Genomic DNA, 23,821 nt, shown 5'->3' on the forward strand with positions numbered 1-23,821 from the left:
GGTTGGTCTCTTCAACACGGTCATTTTGTAATGGCGACATTTAAATTAAGAAATAGATGAACATAGTCCATTCTTTCGTTCAATGTTCATGCATATTGAGATGATTTGGTGCGATGTGAATGGTTCTTGCAAGTACAAATCCATCATTGGAGTCGATCTTCCGATGTGATCGTAGCAATTAGATTTGTATGGTACTCACATCTAATCAACGACTTTGATGGGCTTGATCTATTTAGAATTCGATCCTTGCGAGAGGGGCGCACCGTAATTACGGGTCTTCTACTTTAGTTTTTTACGTTTTAATAAACTTTACGAGATCAGCATTTTCGCCGGGTATTTAAATCAAAATATTTGAAATCTTTTCCAGAGAAAAACATTGCTAATGAAGATTATTTCAAATATTTTTCTCGCAAATTGTGTAAATGTAAACAATAGTTTGTGTCATTTAAACTGTGGAGAGTCGAAATTAGCTAATAAAAACTGAGTGCGACTGAATCGTTAAAAGCTAATTTTTCTTTTTTCCAAAAGTGGACTAATATAGGCCTGTGCTTGCTTTCATACCTCATGGTATATATAATGATATTAATCAGGCGTTTTTCGACGCTTTCAATCACGTATCTATCCATCGCCATCAACCAGTAAGAAGAACCCTAGAACCGGCAATCAGAGTCCCGTTTTCGCTTCCCCCAGATCCCTCTCCTTCCCGGCCGTCGTCCTCCCCTCATCAAATCCTCGTCCTCTCCGAAACATTCGAACCTCCTCCTCCTCCTCCTCCGATGGCGGCGCTAAGAATCCACCCTCCTCTTCCCCTGAATGCCCTGCCGCGACCCCCAACAGGACCACCCGGCCTCCACCCCCTCCGCCTCAACGCCCGCAGGTCCCTCCCCCTCTCCGCGCCGTGCATGGGCGGCGGCAGGAGGAAGGAGGCCGGCGACGCCGAGCTCGCGTCCGCCCTGGCCGAGGAGTTGGCGAGGGCGCACGCCCAGGGGAAGCAGAGGGACGAGGCCCTGGCGAAGGGCAGGGCCCTCCTGTTCTCCGAGCTCTGCGGCTACTTCGCCCTGCGGGAGGACGAGCTGAGGAGGAAGTGGGAGGGGATGGAGGATGGGGAGCGGCGGGGTCTGGCGACGGAGTTCGTGTCGAATTGGAGCGCCGATTTCCATCCCCTGTCCGCGAGGTCCGTCGTGGAGATGGTGGAGGAGCATCTGCAGCAGCATGGAAAGAAGCCGCCCTTCTCGAACGATTCGGCGTTTTTTCCTGGCTTGAAGAGATTGATGGGTTTGGGCGAGAACAAGTGAATGGTGTCTTGGGGTTGTGGTTTTGTTGGGTGGGGGTAAAGTTTCTATTCGTTCTGCGATTCCTTTCGTCTTTTCTTGGATGGGAAGAGCTGAGTAGTGAGTGGCGACTGCCGTGCACGATGTCCTTGTGATCAATATTGATTGTACATGTTTATACAGCATCATGATGGCGACTTGAGTTCGGTTGATTTGTGTTTTCTCTGCTTTGCTCTCGCCTTCCCTCTTCCTTTTTCAGCTGTCCCTCTTGAAGAAGAGGAGTTTTGTTCATTCGTTGAATTCTGTGGATTCGCAATGGACATCGGTCAAACGAACCATACTTAAATTCGGCAATAAAACTTTTTTTTTATTGGGTTCCCTGCCTATAGCGTTTGATGGGTATTGAATATGAAGCGAAATGAGTCAATTTAAACTGGTCAAATCTTTAATGATCTCCCTGGGATGTTTGATTTGAGTGACTAATAAAAGTAAATCCTTTGACCTCTGCTTCATGTCATGTCTTGATTATCGACCCGACAACTCATTCAACTTGAAGAATACTTGTGGGAACGAGCGCAAAGATTCTCAAAGGAGGAATTCCGAGTTTAGCTGTTGTGGAAGTAAAGCTAACATCGTGCTAAAGCATAATAGAACCAGGCAAAAAAGATCTCCACCTCCTTGCTCTGTCAACTTCAGTCGTACTTTCCCTCTGTAATTGGCCTTTTGGGTGGCTGGGTCTAAATCTATTGCGAATTGGCTTCAAAGCTATGTACTCCGGTGCCAACTTCTTGTTTTCTTGGTCAATGCAGATTGCCTGTACCGCAACGGTAATTGCAGTCGTCTTCTCTGTTTATTTCTTGAACGACTTCTGGCGGAGAAGAAGCGCACAATCTGTTCGTAAAAATGTCCCACAAGTCAATAGCTACTTGCCTGTCTCGCTTGTCCAAGTAAATAGCAGTTTGTGTGTTGCTGCTATACCAGGATATGATTATGAGGTTTCTTGAGCTTTATGGTATCAGATACTGACAAGGTCTTCACTGAATTTCTCTATGATAGCCTTATAGATGCCGATGTCAGGGCCTTTAAAGACAGTGAGGAAGCTCCGTTTAGGAGAAGAAAATTGGCCCTGATCTTTTAGAAGCCATCAAGAACCCAAGGATCTTCTTACCAATTTTCTCTAAAGAGTAAAGATTATGCTTCTAGTAGATGGTGCCTCAAGGAGCTGGCGCCCACGGTTAAATGTAGGGAAGAAAGGAAACATGTGATCTTTTCAATCTTCTGTTTCGACCCATGAGTTCAGCAGCCAAAAGCCTTCTCTCGGCACGAGAAGCATGAGGCCATGCAAGGATGGAGGGATGCTCTTAATGTGGAAGGAGCATTGAAAGGATGGGAAGCGGAGAACATGGCTGATGGGTAATCTGTTAACTCATGAGTTTGCGTGACTTTCTATGTTGTGGATTTCTATTTTCTGTGTTTGTGAATGCATGCTTGGTTTGCTAGTATGTATCTGGAAAAGAGATGACTGTTATGGTATATTACTAATCAATGACTATGGCATGTCACTCTTATAAAGTATGATTGTAACATTTGCATATCGTATCACTGGTGGTTTATCACTGCTTTAACTACCGCCACTAGCCAGCCAATCCAGCGGTGCTCTACTGCTATTCCCTCTACAACCACCACCAATCAGGTAAGACTACTGTTGCCATGGTCGTGTACAACGAACTTCTTGAACCACGTGAGTACCATATCTTCGTCAAAGACATCTGAGAGCCAAGGTCGTCCCGAGTTAGATTTACCATTTCCATGCATGCTCCCATCGGCAAGGAGGATATACTGTCGCTGTTCATCTGCTATAGGCGACGATCTCCTGAATTTTGGCTTTTTTCTGATTGTATGTGTGAACCGGTCATCTTGCAATGTTTCCTATGTCATGCTGAGTGAAGCAGTTATCTCCTTCAGCTGAAAGAACTTGGTGCAGTGTGTTTATGGAGATGAAGCATGCTTGTATTGTAGATCTGTACTGATATTCCTGGTTCGGTTGTTAAAGCAGTTAATTGATGAACTTATCATGGCAACTTAAGTCGGTGCTCCACATTCTTGTGCAGATTGCTAGTGTTTTGCGAGGGAAAATAAGGAATGTTGTACCTTGCCGGTAAATGATTGAAAAAGTTAAGATAACTTTTCAAATGCGTTGGTAACTAAATATTGACTAACAACTTGTTTTGCCTGTATGTTATTAGTAAGTTACTATCAAATTTTGAAAAGTGCCCACATTTATTTATACTTCAAAAATTATCCCCGGTTTTAATGGAGTTTAAGTTACCAACTCTTTTATGGACCAAGAAAACAGTTACCAACTCTTTTGAAAATTATCAGTTCTTTTCAAAATTACCTACTATTCCAACATACCAACATCTACTTATGTAGCTTAACTTATTAACTCTTATATGAGCCAAATATCGATGTTTATTCGATTGTTTTAAAATTATAAATTGTTCCAATAGTCTACCACAATTTATTCACATAGACCAACATTATATGAAATTACGAAACATAATATGAAATTACTGACTTTTTTTACTTCATCTACCAACATTTATGAGATTGTTGCAAAAGTAGCAATTGTTTGAATAGTTTACCGGTATTTAGTTGCGGAACTTACCAATGTGTTAAATGATCTAACTTTTACATGAAATGTCCCTAATCACATTCAAAAGTTGCCATCATCTTCCTTTCTCGTAAGGAATGTTACTAATTAATGTGAGAACTTCAACTTTCTAGAATATATTCAAACTTTTTGACCAACAAAAATGTATTCAAACTTGCTCTTTCTCTTAATGAAAAGTCAAGGACTAAGCTATCTTCTGATAATTTGAAAGTTCCAAAGTTGTTACCGATAAGTTTGAACTTACTTTTGAACCTGGAAAGTTAGAGAACACATGGCAAAATTACCAACCAATGTAGAAGAAATTTATTTCTACAATAGAGAAGATTATAAATTTACTTCCTTGCATCTTACTAGCCTAGGCAAAATGACATTAGAAGTGTCAAAAGTTTTGTACGGCACTCACTTTAGTGTCCAAAATTTTCGCCGACTTATTTAAGTGCCAAATCGAAGAAAAAAAGATCACTTAAGTGTATCTGGCAAGAAACTCCGATCAAAATGATTACGTGGCATTTATAATTAAAAAAATTAAAATGAATTGGCATTTTTTTTTAAAAATTCAATCCACCTGAACAAATAGAACAACGTCGCACAGTCCAACGTGGCTGGTTGTGTAAAACGACGTCGTTCGCTCCGACTCTCTCTCTCCTACATTCTTTGTCATCTTCTCCTCCTTCACCGTTCTCTCCACCGCTGCCCATGGAGCCACCACCCAGTACGCTAAGCACAGCCATCCTCTTCACTGAAAAAAATCGACTCGTTTCACTTTAGCCATCGTGAGATTGCCGTCGTTGTTGTTCTCAGCTGCGTCCGTAGTTGTGATTTGTCCAGCTCTGTTTTCACCGTTCTTTGACCAAAAGCTTCGAAGAGTCGGAATCGCGGTTGCAGATCGTTCATAGATTTCGATTCCGGTTGCCATTAACATTTCTTGTAATTGTTTGTTGCTGTTCGTCGCCATTCATCGTAAGCCATCTTTGCTGGCTTCATCTCCGGACGAAGACCAAGAGTGCTCTGTTTCACTTTGTTCTATCACCGAAAATTTCAAAGGTTGCTAGATCTTGTTCCAAGTCCTCATGACTGTTCTGATTTGAGTGTTGACAAGTTCCAAAGCCAGTTCACGCTTTCTTAATCATCGATTGTGACTAGAATCTCTTTTCATCAAGTTACGATTATATTCACTCAATTTCAGTTTATTGAGGACAAAAATAGCGGTGTCGAAAGTTAGTTTCCGATTGAACAACAATCTGATTGAGTTTGATTTTAGCTCGATGATTCTTAATTTGTTTGCATGTTTGGCTTTGATCTGGATGTTGGATTCCAAATTGCTTTGAATGTAAATACTGTTAGGAAATTGCTCGCCACATGTTTGATAGAATGCCTTGTTGGAAGTTTGTTTGTTGGTGCCTTATCCCACATAGGAAAGTTTGGAGTAAATGGGCCAATTTTTAAGTGTGAGAGTCTTCTAATTGTACGATCGAATACGATGAGCTGAGCGTGTTTGATCCTGTAATACCTACATGCAAGTGCGTGACTAATTGTGCGGTTTTGGCACTAATCCTCATTTGTTATTTTCATTTATTATTATAAAATAACTATTTTGTCCTATTGAAATAGTGTGGTCCTTCATAAAGGAATTATGGTTAACTTTTTAATTAATTTCGAATTTCATTATTTTGCCTAACACTTACAATCTTTGGAAAGTTATATCTATTCAAACATAACCTCTTAACATTTAGAGAGTTGTGTCTATTTTGGACATAACTTCTTCTCCTTGAAAGGTGGTAATTTTTCATAAATTATGAAATCTGGAATTAAAAACATTATTTTATTATTATTATATTTTTTAATCCAAATTTTCAACGTGTCTTTTCAGAACGTATCTGTTTGGGAATAAATTCTCCCGAAATGTTGCATTCGGTTAAAGAAGACTGAAATATATGTTCATATTTTTTCATTCATATTTTTTCAGTCTCTTTTCACTTACTTTCGATACTTCTTTCTTAAACCGTACAGCCACATTTTCCAATTGTTTCCCTTTGAAAGTTTATAGAGAAATACTAGAATTGATATCTAGTATTATCATTGAAATTTTTTTGTATCTTGGAAGATTTTTGCTAGTAACCATTAGCAACGTTGGAGGACAAACAATTCCTTAAAGAAAGTGTTACCACGCCTTAAAATCTGATTCCATTTTCTTCCCGATGGATCATATTTTTCCCCAACATGCCTAAACTGAACTCATGCTGATTTGTCTCCTCCTCCCATCAACCTCAAAGCCAAAACAAAACCCGAGAATGGACATCCTCAAGCAAGAACTACTCAGGAAGCGCCAAACCCTTGCTTAAAAAACCGGCGATCGACGCATCTTCAAGTGCTTCGAGATTAAGCAGAAGCAAATCCAAAAGCTTCGCAAGCAAGAGAAGCACGAGCTCGAGGCCAAATTCCATCGCCAATCCTCTTCCTCCGACACCGCCTCCAAGCTCAATCCCTCCTCCATCTGCATTGGGGGAAAATCAAATAGAGTTTCAATTTGGGGTTATGGTAGATTTAAGGATTTCAATTTGGGAAATTTCTTTTATGTTGCGGTTTGGGATTTATATTTTGGAGCAAAACACATAGATGATGTCATTTTAGGCTACATATGCTAACTGAGCACGCCGGCGAGCCATGTCGGATTTCCGGCAACATTGATCGAAATTGGCACTTAAATGACTGTTTTCTTAAAAAAGTGGTACTTAAGTGATCTGAAAAAAAACTTTTGGCACTAATGTAAGCACCGTACAATACTTTTGGCACTTTTAGTATTCTTCTGCCTACTAACCTATATAGAAGTTACTTACCATGTTTAAAAACCAAAAAGTAACTAATAAAACTTACTTTTAAGTTTAAAAAGTTACTAGACTTGTAGTGGATTTTTTTTATAATCACTTACAGGGAGAAAGACTGACTTCATTGAGTGATAAATCGAGAACAATTTGATAAAATTGTATCTATATATGATGTCATAAACTTGGTAGATGTTAAGGATACATGTAGTGGACTTTTATAAACGTTTTGTGAAATTACATGCAGCCATACGTCAAGAAAGATCAACTAATTCGAAGAATCTTTTGCCACCAACCGACGCGCATGTGCTGAAACTTCAAATCCATGTTTGCGATTTAAGACAGGTCTCTGTCACGTAGATCAAACTCAAGCTTTTAAGAAAGATTAATTCCTGGTCTGGTTTTTGACGGATTCAAACCTAATCGTCCTCGAGCGACCAAGTCTTCTTCAGCTCTTTGAACAGATGAATGTTGAGAAAACCTCTTACATAGTTTGAAGTTGACAAAACGATCCATGGTTTATATTGATCTTAATAAATGCGAGAAGTGTTTATGTTCAGGTAATATTCGTGTGACTGAAAGATCTTCAGAACAAATTTAGATCGGTGGAATTCTATATTGACTTGAAAGCATTGAGATCTTATGTCTACAGAATCTACATCATTATCGTTGTAAAAGTATCTTGGAAAGAATAGTTGATAATATCCAACAAGCCATAAGCAACGTACTATGTGAATATCAGCAAGTGTACTGCATAAATATCTACAAGGCAATTGGATGAATATTCGCAAGGGAAGTGCATGAATATTAGCAAGGCTACTAAGTGGATATCAGCATACAATGCCGGAGCAGATGCTAGATATCATCAGAATAAGCTGAATATTAGCAAAACACCTATTCTACCTGCAACGAGATTCTTATCACAAACTTCAAGATTTTCATTTTGAGATACTTAAACTCATTCTTTACAGCTAGTGATATCATATGGATTGTCACTTTAGAAGATCTTGATTGTCTATCAATCTTAAAGATTATCTTCGCAAAATAATCAATCATGCGGGATATCTTGGTTGATTGACAATCATTCTAAAGGCAAGATTATTTCCATAGCTGAAGATCTCCATTGTTGGAAACCAAGATTTGCTTGTATGGGCGGCTAAATCAATGGGATCTTTGATTGTTCAACCTCAACAGCTACCTAATCTTCTAAACAATTATCCAACAGGTAGATTGGAAACTGATCCTCGAAAATTGTTCAACAGGAAGTTCGGATACTGAGGAGTATGAAAGAAGACTAAGGTGTCGAAGAGCAAGATGATCAAGAGTATAAAATTCCAAATTTTGAGAGTGCTTCACATACTTTGAATTGTCTTTAGAGAGCATATTATTGAATCTCTTGAGAGGTGTTAACAGTGTTATAAGTGTGTGCTTAGGTGTGAGATAGTGAGACATATCAGCTTGAGTATAAGCAGCACCTACTTTGTGGAGAAGTGCTTGAATATTAGCAATCACATACAACTGTAACTTCTCATCGATTATAGTGGAATCCAGCTAGTAAGATGTTAGCGTGGAAGAGTGGACGTAGACTCACACTAAATCGAATCGCTATAAAGCTCTGTGTGCAAAGTCTTTTATCTCTCAGCTCATATTTACTTATTGCTTGATAGAAACACCACATTAGATAATTTGAATATTACCATAATATGATCATATTCATAGCCCATTTTACTTACACTTGATTATTTTCATCTTGACATCTTTAAATTCAGCAATATTTATTAAGATTTTATAAAATCACCTATTCACCCCCTCTAAGTGATATTGTTAGCTTGCTTCAATTGGTATCAGAGCTTGGTACTTAATATTTTGGAGTTTAATACTTTTGAGTTAACTATATGTTATGATTAGCATTCTTGGACTAGGTATTATCGAGGGACGGAGCAACACCCAACCTCCCTACTTCGATAGGAAAGACTATGGTGTCTGGAAATACGAAATGAAAGCTTTCATCAGATCCACGGCAAAAGTACACCAGAAGTGCCACAACTTGTGTACGGCAATCACTTTGATCCCATAACTTTTTTTCTGATCACTTTGGTGCCAAGTCGGAGGAAAATAGATCACTTTAGTGACTCCGGCCAAAATTCTGGCCAAAAAGCTGGCCTAGCATTTATATTTTAAAAAAATGGTTTGACTTGTACACGTGGAAATTATGTGGCTTTTTTTTTTCTAATTTTTTAACTTTTAGAAAAATAATAATAATTAAAATAATTTAAAAAAAAAAAAAAAAGTTGCAGCAGCGGCGAGAGAGGCCTTGCCGCTGCTGCCGCCAACCCACCACCGCCGGGAAGGGCCGACGGTGGTGGGGGCAGTGGTCGGCGACCCTTGCCAAGCCCAGCGAGGGCCGGATCCGGCGAGGCGAGACCTCGCCGTCGCTACCCAGGCGAAGGCGAGGCCGACCTCGCCGTCGCCTGGGTCGCGACGGTGAGGCGCGGCCTCACCTTCGCTGGGCGAGACCGACCTCGCTGTCGCCCTGGGTCGCGACGGTGAGGCGCGGCCTCACCTTCGCCGGGCGAGGCCGACCTCGCTGCCGCTCGGGTCGCGACGGTGAGGCGCGGCCTCACCTTCGCCGGGCGAGGCGAGACCTCGCCGCCGCCGGGTCGCAACGGCGAGGTCTCGCCGTTGCAACCTGTGCGTCGGCCTCGCCTCGCCGGGTGAGGCGAGACCTCGCCGTCGCCTGGGTCGCGATGGCGAGGTCTCGCCTCGCCGGATCCCGCCCTCGCTGGGCTCGGCGAGGGTCGCCGGGCCCCGACCAGGGGCCGGCGACCCTCGCCGACCACTGCGCCCACCACCGCCGGCCCTTCCCGGCGGTGGTGGGTTAGCGGTAGTAGCGGCGAGGGAGCCCTCGCCGCTGCTGCAGGCTTCTTCTTCTTTTTTTTTTTTTCTTTTTTTTTTAATATTTATTTATTTATTAAATTAAATTAATTTTTTTTTAAAAAAAAAAGTACACATCAACGGGCTAAACGGCGTCGTTTTTGGTTTTTAATGCTGACTGGACCTCTCCAGCGAGCCGTGTCAGCGTCACATCGGATTTTCGGCGAGCCACGTTAGCATTGGCATTAAAATAATCGTTTTTCAAAAAAGTTGGCACCAAAGTGATCCGAAAAAAAATTATGGTACCAAAATGATCGCCGTACACAAGTTATAGCACTTCTAGTGTACTTTTGCCTCAGATCCACTGATCCTATGATGTGAGCAGTTGTGCAAAATGGACTCAATCCTACACCTGCAGCGGCTTCAATACTTGCAGCCTCCATCACAGGAGAAAACAAATGAGAATAGAACTCCAACACCCACAATTACTCCGACTGAGTTGGCCAAAGGAGAAGCATTCGATGCAAATGCTCATTACTCTGTTTATTGTGCTTTATCTCCTACTTAAAATAACCATGTATCATCATGTGAAACAACAAAAGAGATATGGGACAGACTTCATGTGACCTTCGAAGGAACTGACAGAGTCAAGGAAACAAAGACGAATATCTTCCTTGGCAAATACAAATCATTCAAAATGAAGCCAAATGAATCAATCATTGACATGTTCAATAGGTTCACTGACATTGTCAACGTACTTGCTTATCAAGGCAGACCAATCTCATCAGTCACTGTTGGTAATTTTTTTGGGTATATTATTGTTTCTCTCCCTGGGATCTAAGAGCAATGAAAGAACTTTTGGGCCAATAGTGTAGAAGACGGGAAGTACTTCTTTTCCATCAACCGGTAGAAAGATCATTGGGTTTCATGAGGATCTGGAGTCTATCTTGATTCACTTGGAGCTCATTTTGAGCTTGCTATGCTAAGCTCTACCTTTATGTGTGCCTTGCAGTTGATGTTTGAATTTACAAGTAAATGTGCACCATCACTAGCATTCTCAGAAGTCCAGGGGTGTCAGTAGGTTGGTTTGATGTATATATCCTCCAAGAATAAAGTGTGTAAAAGCATTTATATAGGGAATCATATCTTCATCAACTAGTCTCACCATTACCATTATGCTATATTTCTTGTCATATTTTTAGCAGGATCACATAATTTACGGGGTACATGGAACAAGATTATGTCCATGAATTAAAAGCTGTAACCATAATTTACCATGCAAAGAAATAGCCGACTTGTTTCTCAAGAAGAGATGGGATGCCCAATATCATTTGATTGAATAGTTGACCCAACTCCTTGTTGTTTGAAGAAATCCTCCACTTCAATTGATATTTTTTCACGAAAAGCAAACATGAGATAATGGAAATTATAAAATATTCAAATTTAAAAAATACAAAAAGGAATAAATTAATAAAAAGATTAATACAAATAATAAATACAATAAGAGATAAGAAGAGATGGGACCGGCGACACACGTGCTACAGTGGCCGGGACAAAGGGTCGCGATCCTATGAGGGTGAGCTAACTCCATAAACCCGTCCTCAGTTCGGATTGCAGGTTGCGACTCACCTGCATGAAGCTGGAATCGCTAGTAATCGCCAACAGCATAGCTTATCATGTTAAAGTAACTAAATATAATATGAAATTACCAGAAGTACCAATTTCAATAAATTACCGATATTTATTTCCGAAACTTACCAACAGGTCAAGCAAACACCGCGTCCACGTACAACTTATAAGTTGATCCTAGTAGACCCAAGAATTTCTAAATTTAATGTATGGATGGACCGCTATTCTTACATCATAATTTTAGGGTCAAGAATCGAAGATAATGGATCATTAGGTTCTCTGCCGCACTTTGCTAATTCCCTTCATTTAGCATTTAAAAAAACTTATTGTAGTAGGTTGCTCTCATGGAGTCCATTTCGTACAAGGCATACTAATTGACCTTTGTGTGATGTATAAATAAATACTAAGCGAAATAATCTAAATAATGAAAAGACATTTCAAATCATTCAGTACATTTGGATGTCTTTCATTTCCCTCTAAGATGCTTCCCACAACCCATAATTTATCGTTGAACATTATGTATAAAGGTCCCTATCCCTCGTAGTTTACTTTGATAAAACAATTCAAGTTTATTAGAAAACTAATACTTGATATAATGGTGGCAAAGGGCGGTGGTAGCTGGTAGGTGCCTAAGACCATCGCCAAAACCTTCCTCCACCACATAAAACCATTCCTCCTAATGCAGCTACGAACAAAAGAAACTCTGTCAATTGACCCCAACCTGCTCGATGCGATCTGCCATTCCAGGGTTTCTCTCCTCATGTTCACCACCAACTACGCGGACTCGCAGTGGCTGGGCGAGGCTCGACCTCGTCGGATCTGGCGAGGCCAACCTTGCCCAGCCATGGCGACGGCGAGGCTTGCCCTGCCTCTCCCCCCTTTGGCCGATTGCTAACGGTTGGCGACCGGCTGAAGGAGGAAGAAGGGGAGGAAAAGAAAAAGAAAAAATAAAAAATTTGAAAAATATTAAAATTATCCACGTCAGCATCATGTAGGCCGGTCGGTGTCCACGTCAGCATTTTTAGGCCAAAATTGGCCAAACGGATTCAATTGGCAAGAAGTGTAAAGATTTACTACTTAATTGGCAAAGTTGAAAGGTTTTAAGATTGAATTGGCAAAAATGCAATATGTTTAGGACTTATTTGACAATTTTCCCTAACTTTAGTAGGATCTCATAATTTACATGGTATATAGAACAAGATTATGTTCGTGATTTGCCAACTAATCGTGGAGTTTACATGGCATTATGTCCATAAATTGTAAGCTATTACCATAATTTACCAACATTTACTAGCATAACTTATCGTGTTAAAGTAACCAAATATAAATTGAAATTACCAACCTTTTTGAGTTCATATTCCAACATTTGTAGGATTGTTTCAAAAGAACTAATTATTTCAATAAATTATCAGTATTTATTTCCGAAACTTACCGATGAGTTAAAATGGCAAATTTTTATAATAAATGTCACTAATCATGTGCAAAAGTTAAAGGGTGAGCGATCTAGGGTAGGTTCAGGTTCCACCTAGAACTTACTCTGTCAGCATTGATTTTCAAATTTTTAGAACCTATAATCTATCATGTATACCTTAAAACTGACATTGGAAGTTCTAGAGTTGACTTTAAGGTCTACCAGGGAATCAGCGAATTCCCTTTTTTTTGGGGTTTCATTTTTTAGTTCTTTTTTGTTTTTGCTTCATTTTTAGCCAAGCAAAATAAAAATTAAAGCAACAACAAAAATTTCCTTTCAGATAGATAGAGTTCCATTGACAAGACTACCTATCCCAAACAAAACCATTTATAAGTAAAATAACTTGTCAAACCTAATAAGAGAATTTGTATTATGTTGTCATGTAGAGTGAATGAAAGGTATTGATTCAAGAGTAAACTAGAAACATGTGTAAAAGAGTAGTGATTAATTAATTTGTGGTATTGATTAAAGAGTAGTTGCCGGTGGATTTTAATGGGTACATATCTTCCACCTACACCATAGCAAGTTTAAAACTAAACCTAGTAATGGAAGAACATATTGAATATCATTAGTAATGAAATGATGTTTCGGATTTTGAAAATTTGATATTACTAGTATGAAGATTGGTGAAAAGATCCATAGATACTATTAGTTCTAGGGTTACCACAGTTCGGTCTGATTCTCCGATTCCCGATTTGGTTCTACGGTTCTTAGTCCGGTTTGGTTCGATTCCTACTTGGGACTGGACCAATTTTTAGGTTCGATTTCTGGTTCTACTCGGGATCCATATTCACCTCTAACAAAAGTTATTATCATCTTCCATTTCCGTAACGAATATTATTAATTAACATGAAAGTTTCAATTTCTAAAATATATTGAAACTTACTCTATTTTTTCTTTTGTATGAAAAGTTAACAACTACATTTAAGAGTTAGTATCTTCTCATAATTTTAGAGTTCCAAACTTACTTTCAATAATTTTGCACTTATATTTGATAATCGTTGATCAATGGAGAGGAAATTCAATACTACGAAACAAAAAGTTACTGATCGATATGGGAAATTTACTTCCTTGCAACTTACTAAACTCTATATAATTTACACATATCATTTAACATTCAAAAGGAATAATGACATAAATAGTCCCTAAACTTTAGATCTTGAAATTTGGACATGTACGAAAAGTTCATAAACTACATTAAACAAATTAAAATTCATCACATGGGGCAAAGTTGATGGACCACATTGAACAAATTAATAGTTTAGGGACCACATTACATATTCGGTTAAAATTCAGGAACCATTTGTGTCATTTTCTCATTAAAAACTAGCTAATGAAATTTTGCTATTTTGAGTTTTTTTTTGGAAAAATGCCTTTTTAATTTTTTTTTGGTTGGAACTTTTTCTAGCTTAAAAAGTAGCTAAACATGCAGAGGATTTTTTCTGACCAAAAAAAAAACATGCAGAGAATTTTTTTATAAGTATCTTTCTAAAAATGATTAATATCACAGAAAACCTCAAATTTATACACATGCGATAAATTTACTCAAAACTAATTTTTTGATCACCAAAAATCCCAAACTAGTACATTTGTGACAAATTTACCCAAAACTAATTTTTTGACCACAAAAAAATTCAAACTGGTACATTTGTGATAAATTTACCCTCTGTTATTTTCCGTTAAATTGGATTAATATAAAAAAAAATCACAAACTGGTACACCTGTGATAAACGAAAATAAATTGAGAGTAAATTTATCACAGATATATTAGTTTGAGGTTTTTAATAATTAAAAAATTAATTTAAAATAAATTATTATAAGTATATTAATTGAAAATTTTTGGTGATATTAACTCTTCTGAAAAGGTCAAAGAGATCACGAGAAGAGAAGTTTTCGAGGAAATAAAGAATTAGCATTCACATGCGGCACTTAGCGGCAGCCATGCAAGATTGCGTTTACGTCAGCAAATGTCGACAGATTCGTAGAATCTCCTTTCCACGTCTGCGAGTTCAGACACGTCCCTGTCGCGTAGAGACCCAGCTCGAGCTGAGCTCTCAGCAGACATCGTTGAATGGTCTTGTTTGACGATTCAAACCCACGAGCGAGAAAGTTCTCTCCTGCTCTTTGAACAAATGAAGTCTCTCCCACGCCAGCTGGTCCCGGCACTCCATAGAAGACGCAGAGCGTGTGTACCAGTGGCGAAGCTTTGAACTTTCGTTCCCTTCTCGCTCACCACTTGCGCCTTCTCTCTCCCTCTCTCTTTCTCTCTCTCTCTCTCTCTCATTTGTGCGCTCCGCTTGCGAGGAAAAGTTTCGAGCTTCTTCTTGGTCTCTCGCTCAATCGCGGATTATCCTCATGGGGATCGAAGAGATGGAGGGACTCGTTCCATCTTCTTCCGCTTCGGTTCATCGGTGGAAGTACGACGTGTTCGTGAGCTTCAGGGGCGGGGACATCAGGAAGAATTTCGCGGCCCACCTCTTCCGCGCGCTGAAGCAGGCGGGGATCTACTACTTCGGGGACAATGATAAAGAGGAGACCGGGATTCTCATTGAGGCCAAGCTGCTCGACGCGATTCGCCATTCTAGGGTTTCTCTCGTCGTGTTCACCACCAACTACGCCGACTCGCGGTGGTGCTTGAACGAGCTGGTGGAGATCCTGGAGTGCAACAGGAGGTTCAGAGATCATCAGGGTCACGTGGTTCTGCCCATTTTCTACGATGTTGAGCCACGCGACGTTCGGACACAGAGCGGGCGATTCGGGGATGGTTTCGGAAGGTGTTTGGCCACCCACACGGACGATTTGCTGGTGCAGAAGTGGAGGGATTCGCTAAAAGAAGCTGGGAATTTGTCAGGATGGCATTTGAATAATGATGCTAATGGGTAATGCACCTTCTTCCCCAAGAAAATTATGTTCTTGTCAGTTGTATTCCCAGTTCCGCAAAAGCTCATATTGGTGCTTGATTTGAACTCTACTGCTGATTGAATCTAGTTCGTGTGTTTCTTGGTTATGTGCTGATGGCCTCTCCAGGCTATAGTTAGTCATATTTGAACTTGTTTTTCCCATACAACTACAGGGATCAATCGGACTTCATTGAGAAAATTGTAGGACATCTCTTGAAGATTATTCCCAGAACAAGCTCCCCTGATGCTATTGGGGTAGATTCCTTTGTAGATGATGTCATATCGTTGCTGGAGATTGAGTCAGAGGATGATGTCCGTGTGGTTGGAATATGGGGAATGAAAGGAATTGGTAAGACAACGGTGGCCAAAGCCGTCTGCCATCGCATTTCTAGGGAATTTGACGGGGTTAGCTTTCTCGAAAATGTCGGAGTTGCAAACCAAGATACTCTTTTACTTCTTCAGAAGAGACTTCTCCAAGATGCTCTGAAGGTACAAGGTCTAGAAATGTATGATCTTAACAGCAACATCAACGAGATAAAAACTAAGCTCTGTCGGAAAAGGATCCTTCTAGTTCTCGATAACATCACTGAGAAGCACCAAATTGAGTATTTTGGCGCTGGAGATCGAGAATGTTTCCAATATGGGAGTAGAATCTTGATAACTACAAGAGAACAGTGGCTTCTGAAAGATCTCAAAGTGGATGATGAGTACATGCTCCCTGGACTGGGTTCTAAAGAATCACTCCAACTCATGAGTCGCCATGCCTTCGGCGAAGACCAACCTAAAGAAGGGCATGAAGAGTTGTTCAAGAGTCTTGTCCACTATGCAGGTGGTCTGCCACTGTTTCTTAAGAGATTTGGTTCCTTTCTTTCTAGTAGGAAAAATCAGTGGCATGAGATATTGGAGAAGTTGGTAAGGTATCCTCATCTTGATTCAATTGGAATAACTTTAGATCCATTCTCCTCTCTTCGCCCCTCTGTAGGGCCATTTGGAGGCCATGGTGGACATTCTTTTGACGATCAAACATACAGTGACATAAGAAGAATAAGGCTCGTCATAGGAACAGCGATCGAGTCCATTACTGTTGACTATGTTCAGAATGGGTGTATGGTGCGCTCGCCAAGACATGGTGGATCTTTGGGAGATCGCACATGGGATGTGAGTGCATTATTATGGTTTGCTTTGTTGATTTGCAATATTTACATCTAGTTATGACATTCTCCATGTAAGTATCATTTACTGTTCGTTTGTGGAATGGAGGTTGAGAAAAAGTGGTGTCACGGAGTCATAAAAGATGGAATTGCTTGAAACATATCAACTGGGTACTTCCACAATGCTTGATCGTCTCCCAATATGTTGATGGCTTTGTTGTACCTTGCTAAGATTTGTTTTTCAGGGTGCCAAAAAGAAAAAATTGCACTAGCATCATTAACTGATGTTACTGTTAATCAGAGATTGCTTCAGTGCTTGTCGCTGTCAATATAGAGCGTCAAGAATGCCATTTAATTATGGAGCAAAGCATTGGGGGTTCTAGATGGAGTTCATCGTTGTGGCACAAGACTAGTGAAAAAGGCAAACTGTGCTCCAAAATAAGAGAAGGAATCCAGTCGTCCCAATAATTAGATTTCTTTTGTTTTGGGAAAACTTAACCTAAATAATGCATCTAGAGAGTATAGAATCCTTCTTCAAGGTGATTGATACTCACTTTGCTGTTCTGCAATTGTTGCAGGTACATATAGATTATCCAATTGAATACTTGACTTCGGTGTCAGGCTACATTAGAGAAGATTCTCTTCATGTCATCAACTCTCTTACCTTCCACAGCAATATGAGGGCACATGGGCCAATTGGCGATGAGAAAGGGAAGTTTTTCAGTTTTCCACAAGTTGATGGAAAGATCATTGGTTTTCATGGAAGGTGTGGCCCTTTTCTGGATTCCATTGGAGCTCATTTTGGTCCTGTCTCTCATCCGTATCCCTTCGAAGTCATAGGGCCATTTGGAAATGGGGAAAACCGCTGGGATGATGGCAAGCATGTAGATGTCAGACAAATTGTTGTAGTCTCTGGTTCTGCAATTGAATCTATTAGTTTTACCTATGAGGAGGGTCGTTCTTTCAGACACGGAACAAGTCATGGCGGCAAAAGAAACACGGTACACTACTCTAGTAGGAATTCGGTGTTTGATAAACATTACTCCTTATTTTTAATGATGCTTATTATGCCAGTGCTGAAGATGGTGTCTGGGTGAAAGTGATAAACTATTAAAATTTGGAACTTAGGTATGACACCATCAACAGGAAGAAAATCCGTCATAAAACTGAACACTTTCTAAAAAATTTATAGTATTTTAAAATGGTCAATAAGGGAGAGTGAATCAACTGTTCTCCATCTATGGACTTTCTGCAGATGGATTATGGTTGGTATGACAACATCTAGTTATTCTCTCTGGGCATAGTTCTTCAAACAATGAGTTTTTTTTCCTGACAAAGAGCACTAACAAGGACTCGCCCAAGAGACAATGTTTGCAACACTGGTGCATTTATTTCATGGAAAATCAATGAGTTGAAAAATATTTTCTTAAAATTAATTGTTTGTATCGCTTAGAAAAATTAGTTAACAGATTTTTATCATCAACAACAATATATTCCTAAGATTTTTGTAGATGATGAAAATTTTCTTGTTAATTCATTTTTGTAAGCGATGTACTCGATCGATTCTAGGAAAATGTTTTCCAAATCATTGATTTTTTGCAAAATAAATGCACCCGGGTTGTTGTTTTCCTTATTACATCTGTTATAGTTAATATGATATTGAAGTAGGCAAGATAATATACTATTTTCCAGATCATGAATCATCATCTCAATAATCAGGAGCATCATACACTAGTCATTGTCATCTACCATGCTTTTGCTTCTCAACTTGTTGCATTAACATTTCTTTACCCTCTATTTGGTTGGTACAGATAAATCTGGACTGGCTGACTGAATTTCTAATTTCGGTTTCGGGATATATTGTGAATGACTTTGGTTCTACTATCATCCATTCACTCACATTCCAAAGTAATAAACGAACATATGGACCATTCGGCACTGAAACCGGAAGGAAGTTTTCATTTCCAGCAACTGGTGGAAAGATCATTGGATTTTATGGGAGCTCTGGTTCCCATCTTGAATCTCTTGGAGCATATTTGGAACCTATCTCTCATCTACATCCGATCAGGTGTCTTGGACCATTTGGAGGCCAAGGTGGACACTCTTGGGATGATGGTAAATTCAATGGTGTAAAGAAAATAAAGATAATGTTAGAAGATGATGTCAACTGCATCTCCTTTGAGTATGACGATAATGGCGAATCTATTTGGTCGTCTGCACATGGTCACGAAAACGGAAATATCCATATGGTCAGTTCATTGAATATTCTCCATTCATACTACCTTTGATCCTCTCTCTCTCTCTCTCTCTCACACACACACACACACGCACACACACGAACACATTTCTGTGCAACTATTATATCAATTATTAGTTTTTCTAATTAACTTGAAAAGTTTTATCGAATTTAGTTATTTGTGATAGTAACCCATATGCATAATGTACAATGATAACGTATGGGGTGTGGAAAGCATCTTAGAAGGGAAATCAAAGCCGTTCAAATGTACTGAATGATTGAGGTTGTCTTTTTTATTATGTAAATTTCTTTCCTTAATTTTTTTTGGGATAAGTGCAGCAGAAAATCCAAAAAACTCGTTGCTAAGTGCAATTGAGTTCTAAAGTTTTTAAAAAGTGCAATCAAGTCTAAATCTTGGTTTTTTTTTTTGGTCAAGGTCTAAATCTAGTTAAATTGGGGCAATCTCCATTAGTTTTGTCCAATTAGGCTAAGGAAAAATGCTGATGAATCTTTTTTTATTACTTTCTTAAAACATGGGGCACCCACAAAGTGCCACATTAGAAAAAAATTGAAAATTAAAAAACAAATCAATCAAAAGATAAAAAAAATTCAAAAAAAGAAAAAGAAAAAGTAAAGAGGATTAGAGAGTCCTTTGGAACTATCTTTTTATCAAATTCACAGTCAGCCAAAAGAAATCATACTTTGAAGGACAAATTTTAAAACTGCGCAATTTATAATCGAAAAACACATAAATATCCATTGAAATAACCTAAGCATATAATTGCCTGTTAATAGGAAATGATCCAATGAAATTATTGCCATAAAAAACTGAACGCTTCCCATAGTTATGATAGAGACATAAGCAAAACACAACATGATCCCTAGCACAATGCAGAAGATCTGCCAAGTTTCAATAGAAAAACACGCAAAAAAAATCATAAAATTGGCTCGATGAGGTTTGAGCGGCCATGACCGCAGAGATCGACAAGGCTTGAGCGGCCATGGCCAAGCTCGACAAAGCTTGAGCCGTTATGGATGTGAGCTCGAAGAAGCTCGAGCGGTCATGTCTGAGCTCATAGAAGCTTGATTAGCCATGGGCATGAGTTTGAAGAAGCCTGGAAGCTGGAGCTGCCGATGAAACTCGAGTAGCTTAAAGAAGCTCGAGCGCCCAGGGCCAAGCTCAACAAAGCTTGAAAGGCCAGGGTCACAAGCTCGAATTTCAGAACTTGATTGTACTAATTTGACAAGTTTTAGAACTTGATTGCATTTTTCGAATGTTTTAGAACTCAATTGTACTTTCTTGACAAGTTTTAGGACTTCTCATATACTCATCCCTTTTTATTTTATACATTACACAAAGGTCAATAACATGCTTTATGCAAAGATGGACTCCATGAGAGCAACCCAGTACGATAAGTTTTTGGTCAATTAATATGCTTTATGCAAGGTGGACTCCATGCGAGTAACCTAGTATGATAAGTTCTTTTTTAATGCTAAATGAAGCGAATCAGCAAAGCGCGCCAGAGAACCCTAATGATCTATTATCTTATTCTCGGGTCTAGGTTGTACGTGGATGCAGTGTTTTCTTAGGCCATTATAATCTTTCTATCATCTTTTATATGGATCAATGTGACAGTTAAATGCGATAAATACTTGTTAATTCTGCAGGTTAACTTGGACTACCCTCGTGAGTTCTTGACCTCCGTGTCAGGTTTTATCAGACAAAATAATTCTGTTATTCAATCACTCACGTTTGAAAGCAATATAAGAAGGCATGGACCCTTTGGTAAGGAGGAAGGAAGCTCCTTTAGCTGTGCATTGACATGCAGCAAGCTTATTGGCTTTCACGGAAGGTCTGGCGTCCAGCTTGATGCACTAGGAGTCTACTCTGAACCAATTTCTGATCTTCGTTTCTTGAAATCCATTGGGCCATTTGGAGGACAAGGTGGCGGTCCTTGGGACGATGGAGATAGCACGGGTGTGAGAAAAATAATTGTAAAAGCTGGATTAGTTATTGACTCCATTACTGTTGAGTACGACAAGAATGGGTCTGTGGCTCAGGGCCCTAAACATGGTGGAGACGGAGGATCTCTAACACCCGAGGTATGGCCTCTAGACATTTACTTAATGATCTTATGAACGTGCAAATTCTGTGTTGTTGCTAAGGTTTGGTTTTGAGTGGTCTGGAGGTCACGTTTATGCACAGGAGTGTGACAGTATCCTAAATAGAGCATAGAGGTGAAAGTAAGATATGAGAACAGTCCGTAGATTTTTCAGTTTAGATTGGCAAATGATCTGGAATGAGAATGATCCTCTGAGAAAGTCATTGTTGGGGCATATGATGTATATCATCACAGAAAAGTATTGCCTCCGAAAAAGGAAGAAAAAAAAAAAATAGGTCTGAGAACAATTTTCCTTCATTTTAGTAACTGTTCTCAAAGAGATGCCAGAGCATTTTTTAAGCAATTGCCTTTCATTTTACATACAAATGATTTGATAACTGTGGCGGACCAAAATAGGTCTTATGCTCTAGATGCAGGGGAATTATCTATTTAGCTATTGCATTGTTTGTATAACCAAATACAACTTATCATCCAGAGTGTTTTTTCTATGCTGATTTTCAAGATTATACGGTTAGGGGGTTGGGATTAAATATGTTTGTCTTCATTATTTTGCAGATTAAACTTGATTATCCTCGAGAGTACTTGACTTCATTTTCTGGTCACTTTGGATCTTTATGCGGGCATATTGTTGTCCACTCCCTCACATTTCAGAGCAACGAAAGAACTTATGGGCCAATTGGTCGGGAGATCGGGAACTACTTTTATTTTCCATCAATCGGTAAAAAGATTGTTGGGTTTCATGGGAGGTCTGGACTATGGCTTGATTCACTTGGAGCACATTTTGAGCCTTGACATGCTAAGCTCTACCTTTATGTGTGCCATGCAGTCAATGTTTGAGTTTATGTATAATATCTATCATCACGGACATTCTCTAGAGTTTTGAATAGGTTTGTTTGATGTATCCTTGTTAAAGCATTTAATATAGTGAATCAAATCTTCATCAACTAACCTCGTAGCTTAGGTATGACGCCATCGACGGGAAGCAAGTTTTTACAGTAAAAGGATTTGTTTAAAAAAATTCGTCATAAATCGAACACTTTTTAAGTTTTGCATTTTAAAACGGCGGATAAAGGGTGAGTGAATCAACTGTTCTCCATCTGTGGACTTTCTGCATATAAATCTAGTTATTCTCTCTGGGCATGGTTGTTCCAACAACGAGTTTTTTTTCCTGACAAAGAGCACTAACAAGGACTCGCCCAAGACATGCTGTTTGCAACGCTCGTGCGTTTGGTTCAGGGCATGTTAATGATTTGGAAAACATGTTAATAAAATTAATTGTTTGTATCACTTATAAAAATAAGTCAATGGATTTCCATTATCAATAATAATCTATTTCTAAATATTTTTGTTGATGATGAAAATCTTTTAGTTAAATCATTTTTGTATGCGATACCCTCGATCAATTTTAAAAAATATATTTTTTGAGTCGTAGATTTTTCGCAAAATAAAAGCATGGGGATTGTAGTTTTTCTTATTTCATCTAATGTATGTTGATATGTTGTTACAATAGGCAAGATAATCTACTATTTTCCAGATCATGCGTCACCATCTCAATCATTACGAGAGTGGATCATCCCCTACTCATAGTCATCTATCACTTTTGCTTCTCGACTTATTTCATTAACATTTGTTGACCCGTATTCATAATGTACAATGACAATCTATGGGCTGTGGAAAGCATATCTGAGGCAGATCAAAGCCATTCAAATGTACTCTACGATTGCAGTTGTCTTTTTTATTATTTAAATTTCTTTCCTTTTTTTTTATCTAAATGCACCGATAATCTTAAAACTTATTATAAAGTGCAATCGAGTTCGGAGCCTTTAAAAAGTGTAATCAAGTCTAAATTTTGTTCAATTAATACAATCAAGTCCCTCTGCTAAGGAGAAATCATGTGATAGGGAGAAATTTCATGATATTTTATATGCGTAGTAAAAAATATGTATTGCAATAAGGTGATAGGGAGAAATTTTTCCTTTTCTCTCAAGAAAACTGTAAGAGATGCACAATAATCAAAGCGATACACAAATTGCAAGGGTAAGGTGGAAATTTACTTACCTCGAAGCAACACAAATTAGAAACACACATCTTCAATCTAACTATGGTTTTTAATTAAAACGCAATCCCACTCAAATCATTTTTTTTAGGGTTTTCTCTTATTTAAATGAAAACGTAACTATATGTCATGCAATTCAATTAGAAGATTTTATCTAACCTAGATTTTATTTAGATAATATCCTAAAAAACCTTCCGCTTTAATTGTTGTGCCAATTTTACCTTTCATACTCCAAGCATCTCTAGTCCTATGATTCGTAATATTTCACGAAAAATAATAATATATACGTAAAGTAAGAGTAAACTTCATTTACGTTAATATTAGCAAGATGTCTAATCGATTGTAACTTTTAAAGATTTGGGTGAGTAATTTTCTTTACCAATCATGACTTTTCCTAATCGAAAACGACTTTGATCACGTTCACATACGACCATCACTTCCTTTGACGTCCATAAGTTAGGATAACAAATTAGGTTTTCCAAAACCGATCGGACAGACGACTCTTTCCTTTTATTTCCAACAACGACCGTCCATGTTGAAAACGGGACCACTCCGTAGCCAACACTTTTACGAAAACCATAGAACGTCCCTGTTCTTTTGTTCCCTCGAAAAGT

At 38.9% G+C, this 23,821-nt stretch overlaps 1 protein-coding gene and 2 pseudogenes across 2 annotated transcripts; all 3 read left to right on the top strand.

The window, feature by feature from the left end:
* Window positions 1-22,099, top strand: part of LOC115666042 (uncharacterized) — a 55,180-nt pseudogene extending 33,081 nt beyond the window's left edge.
* LOC130136857 (uncharacterized) lies at window positions 630-3,357 on the top strand. 2 transcript variants are annotated; one of them, XM_056307382.1, is made up of 2 exons: window positions 630-1,330; window positions 2,081-3,357. In XM_056307382.1, the coding sequence occupies exon 1, from the start codon at window positions 777-779 to the stop codon at window positions 1,293-1,295; it is 519 nt and encodes a 172-aa protein (XP_056163357.1). In that variant the 5' UTR covers window positions 630-776; the 3' UTR covers window positions 1,296-1,330; window positions 2,081-3,357. The 2 variants fall into 2 exon arrangements, with proteins under 2 accessions (XP_056163357.1, XP_056163358.1); XM_056307383.1 differs by having other exon boundaries at window positions 631-1,330; window positions 2,328-3,357.
* LOC115668919 (TMV resistance protein N-like) lies at window positions 14,799-17,632 on the top strand (annotated as a pseudogene).
* Window positions 22,100-23,821: the final 1,722 nt, after the last annotated feature.

This window comes from Syzygium oleosum, unplaced genomic scaffold (genome assembly GCF_021117445.2).
Source record: "Syzygium oleosum isolate NSW1041296 unplaced genomic scaffold, Sole_v2.1 Sole_v2.52, whole genome shotgun sequence".
Lineage (NCBI taxonomy): Eukaryota > Viridiplantae > Streptophyta > Magnoliopsida > Myrtales > Myrtaceae > Syzygium > Syzygium oleosum.

Excerpts from the sequence above, each read along its gene's own strand:
- LOC130136857 (XM_056307382.1), top strand. The coding sequence starts at position 777 with ATGGCGGCGCTAAGAATCCACCCTCCTCTTCCCCTGAATGCCCTGCCG.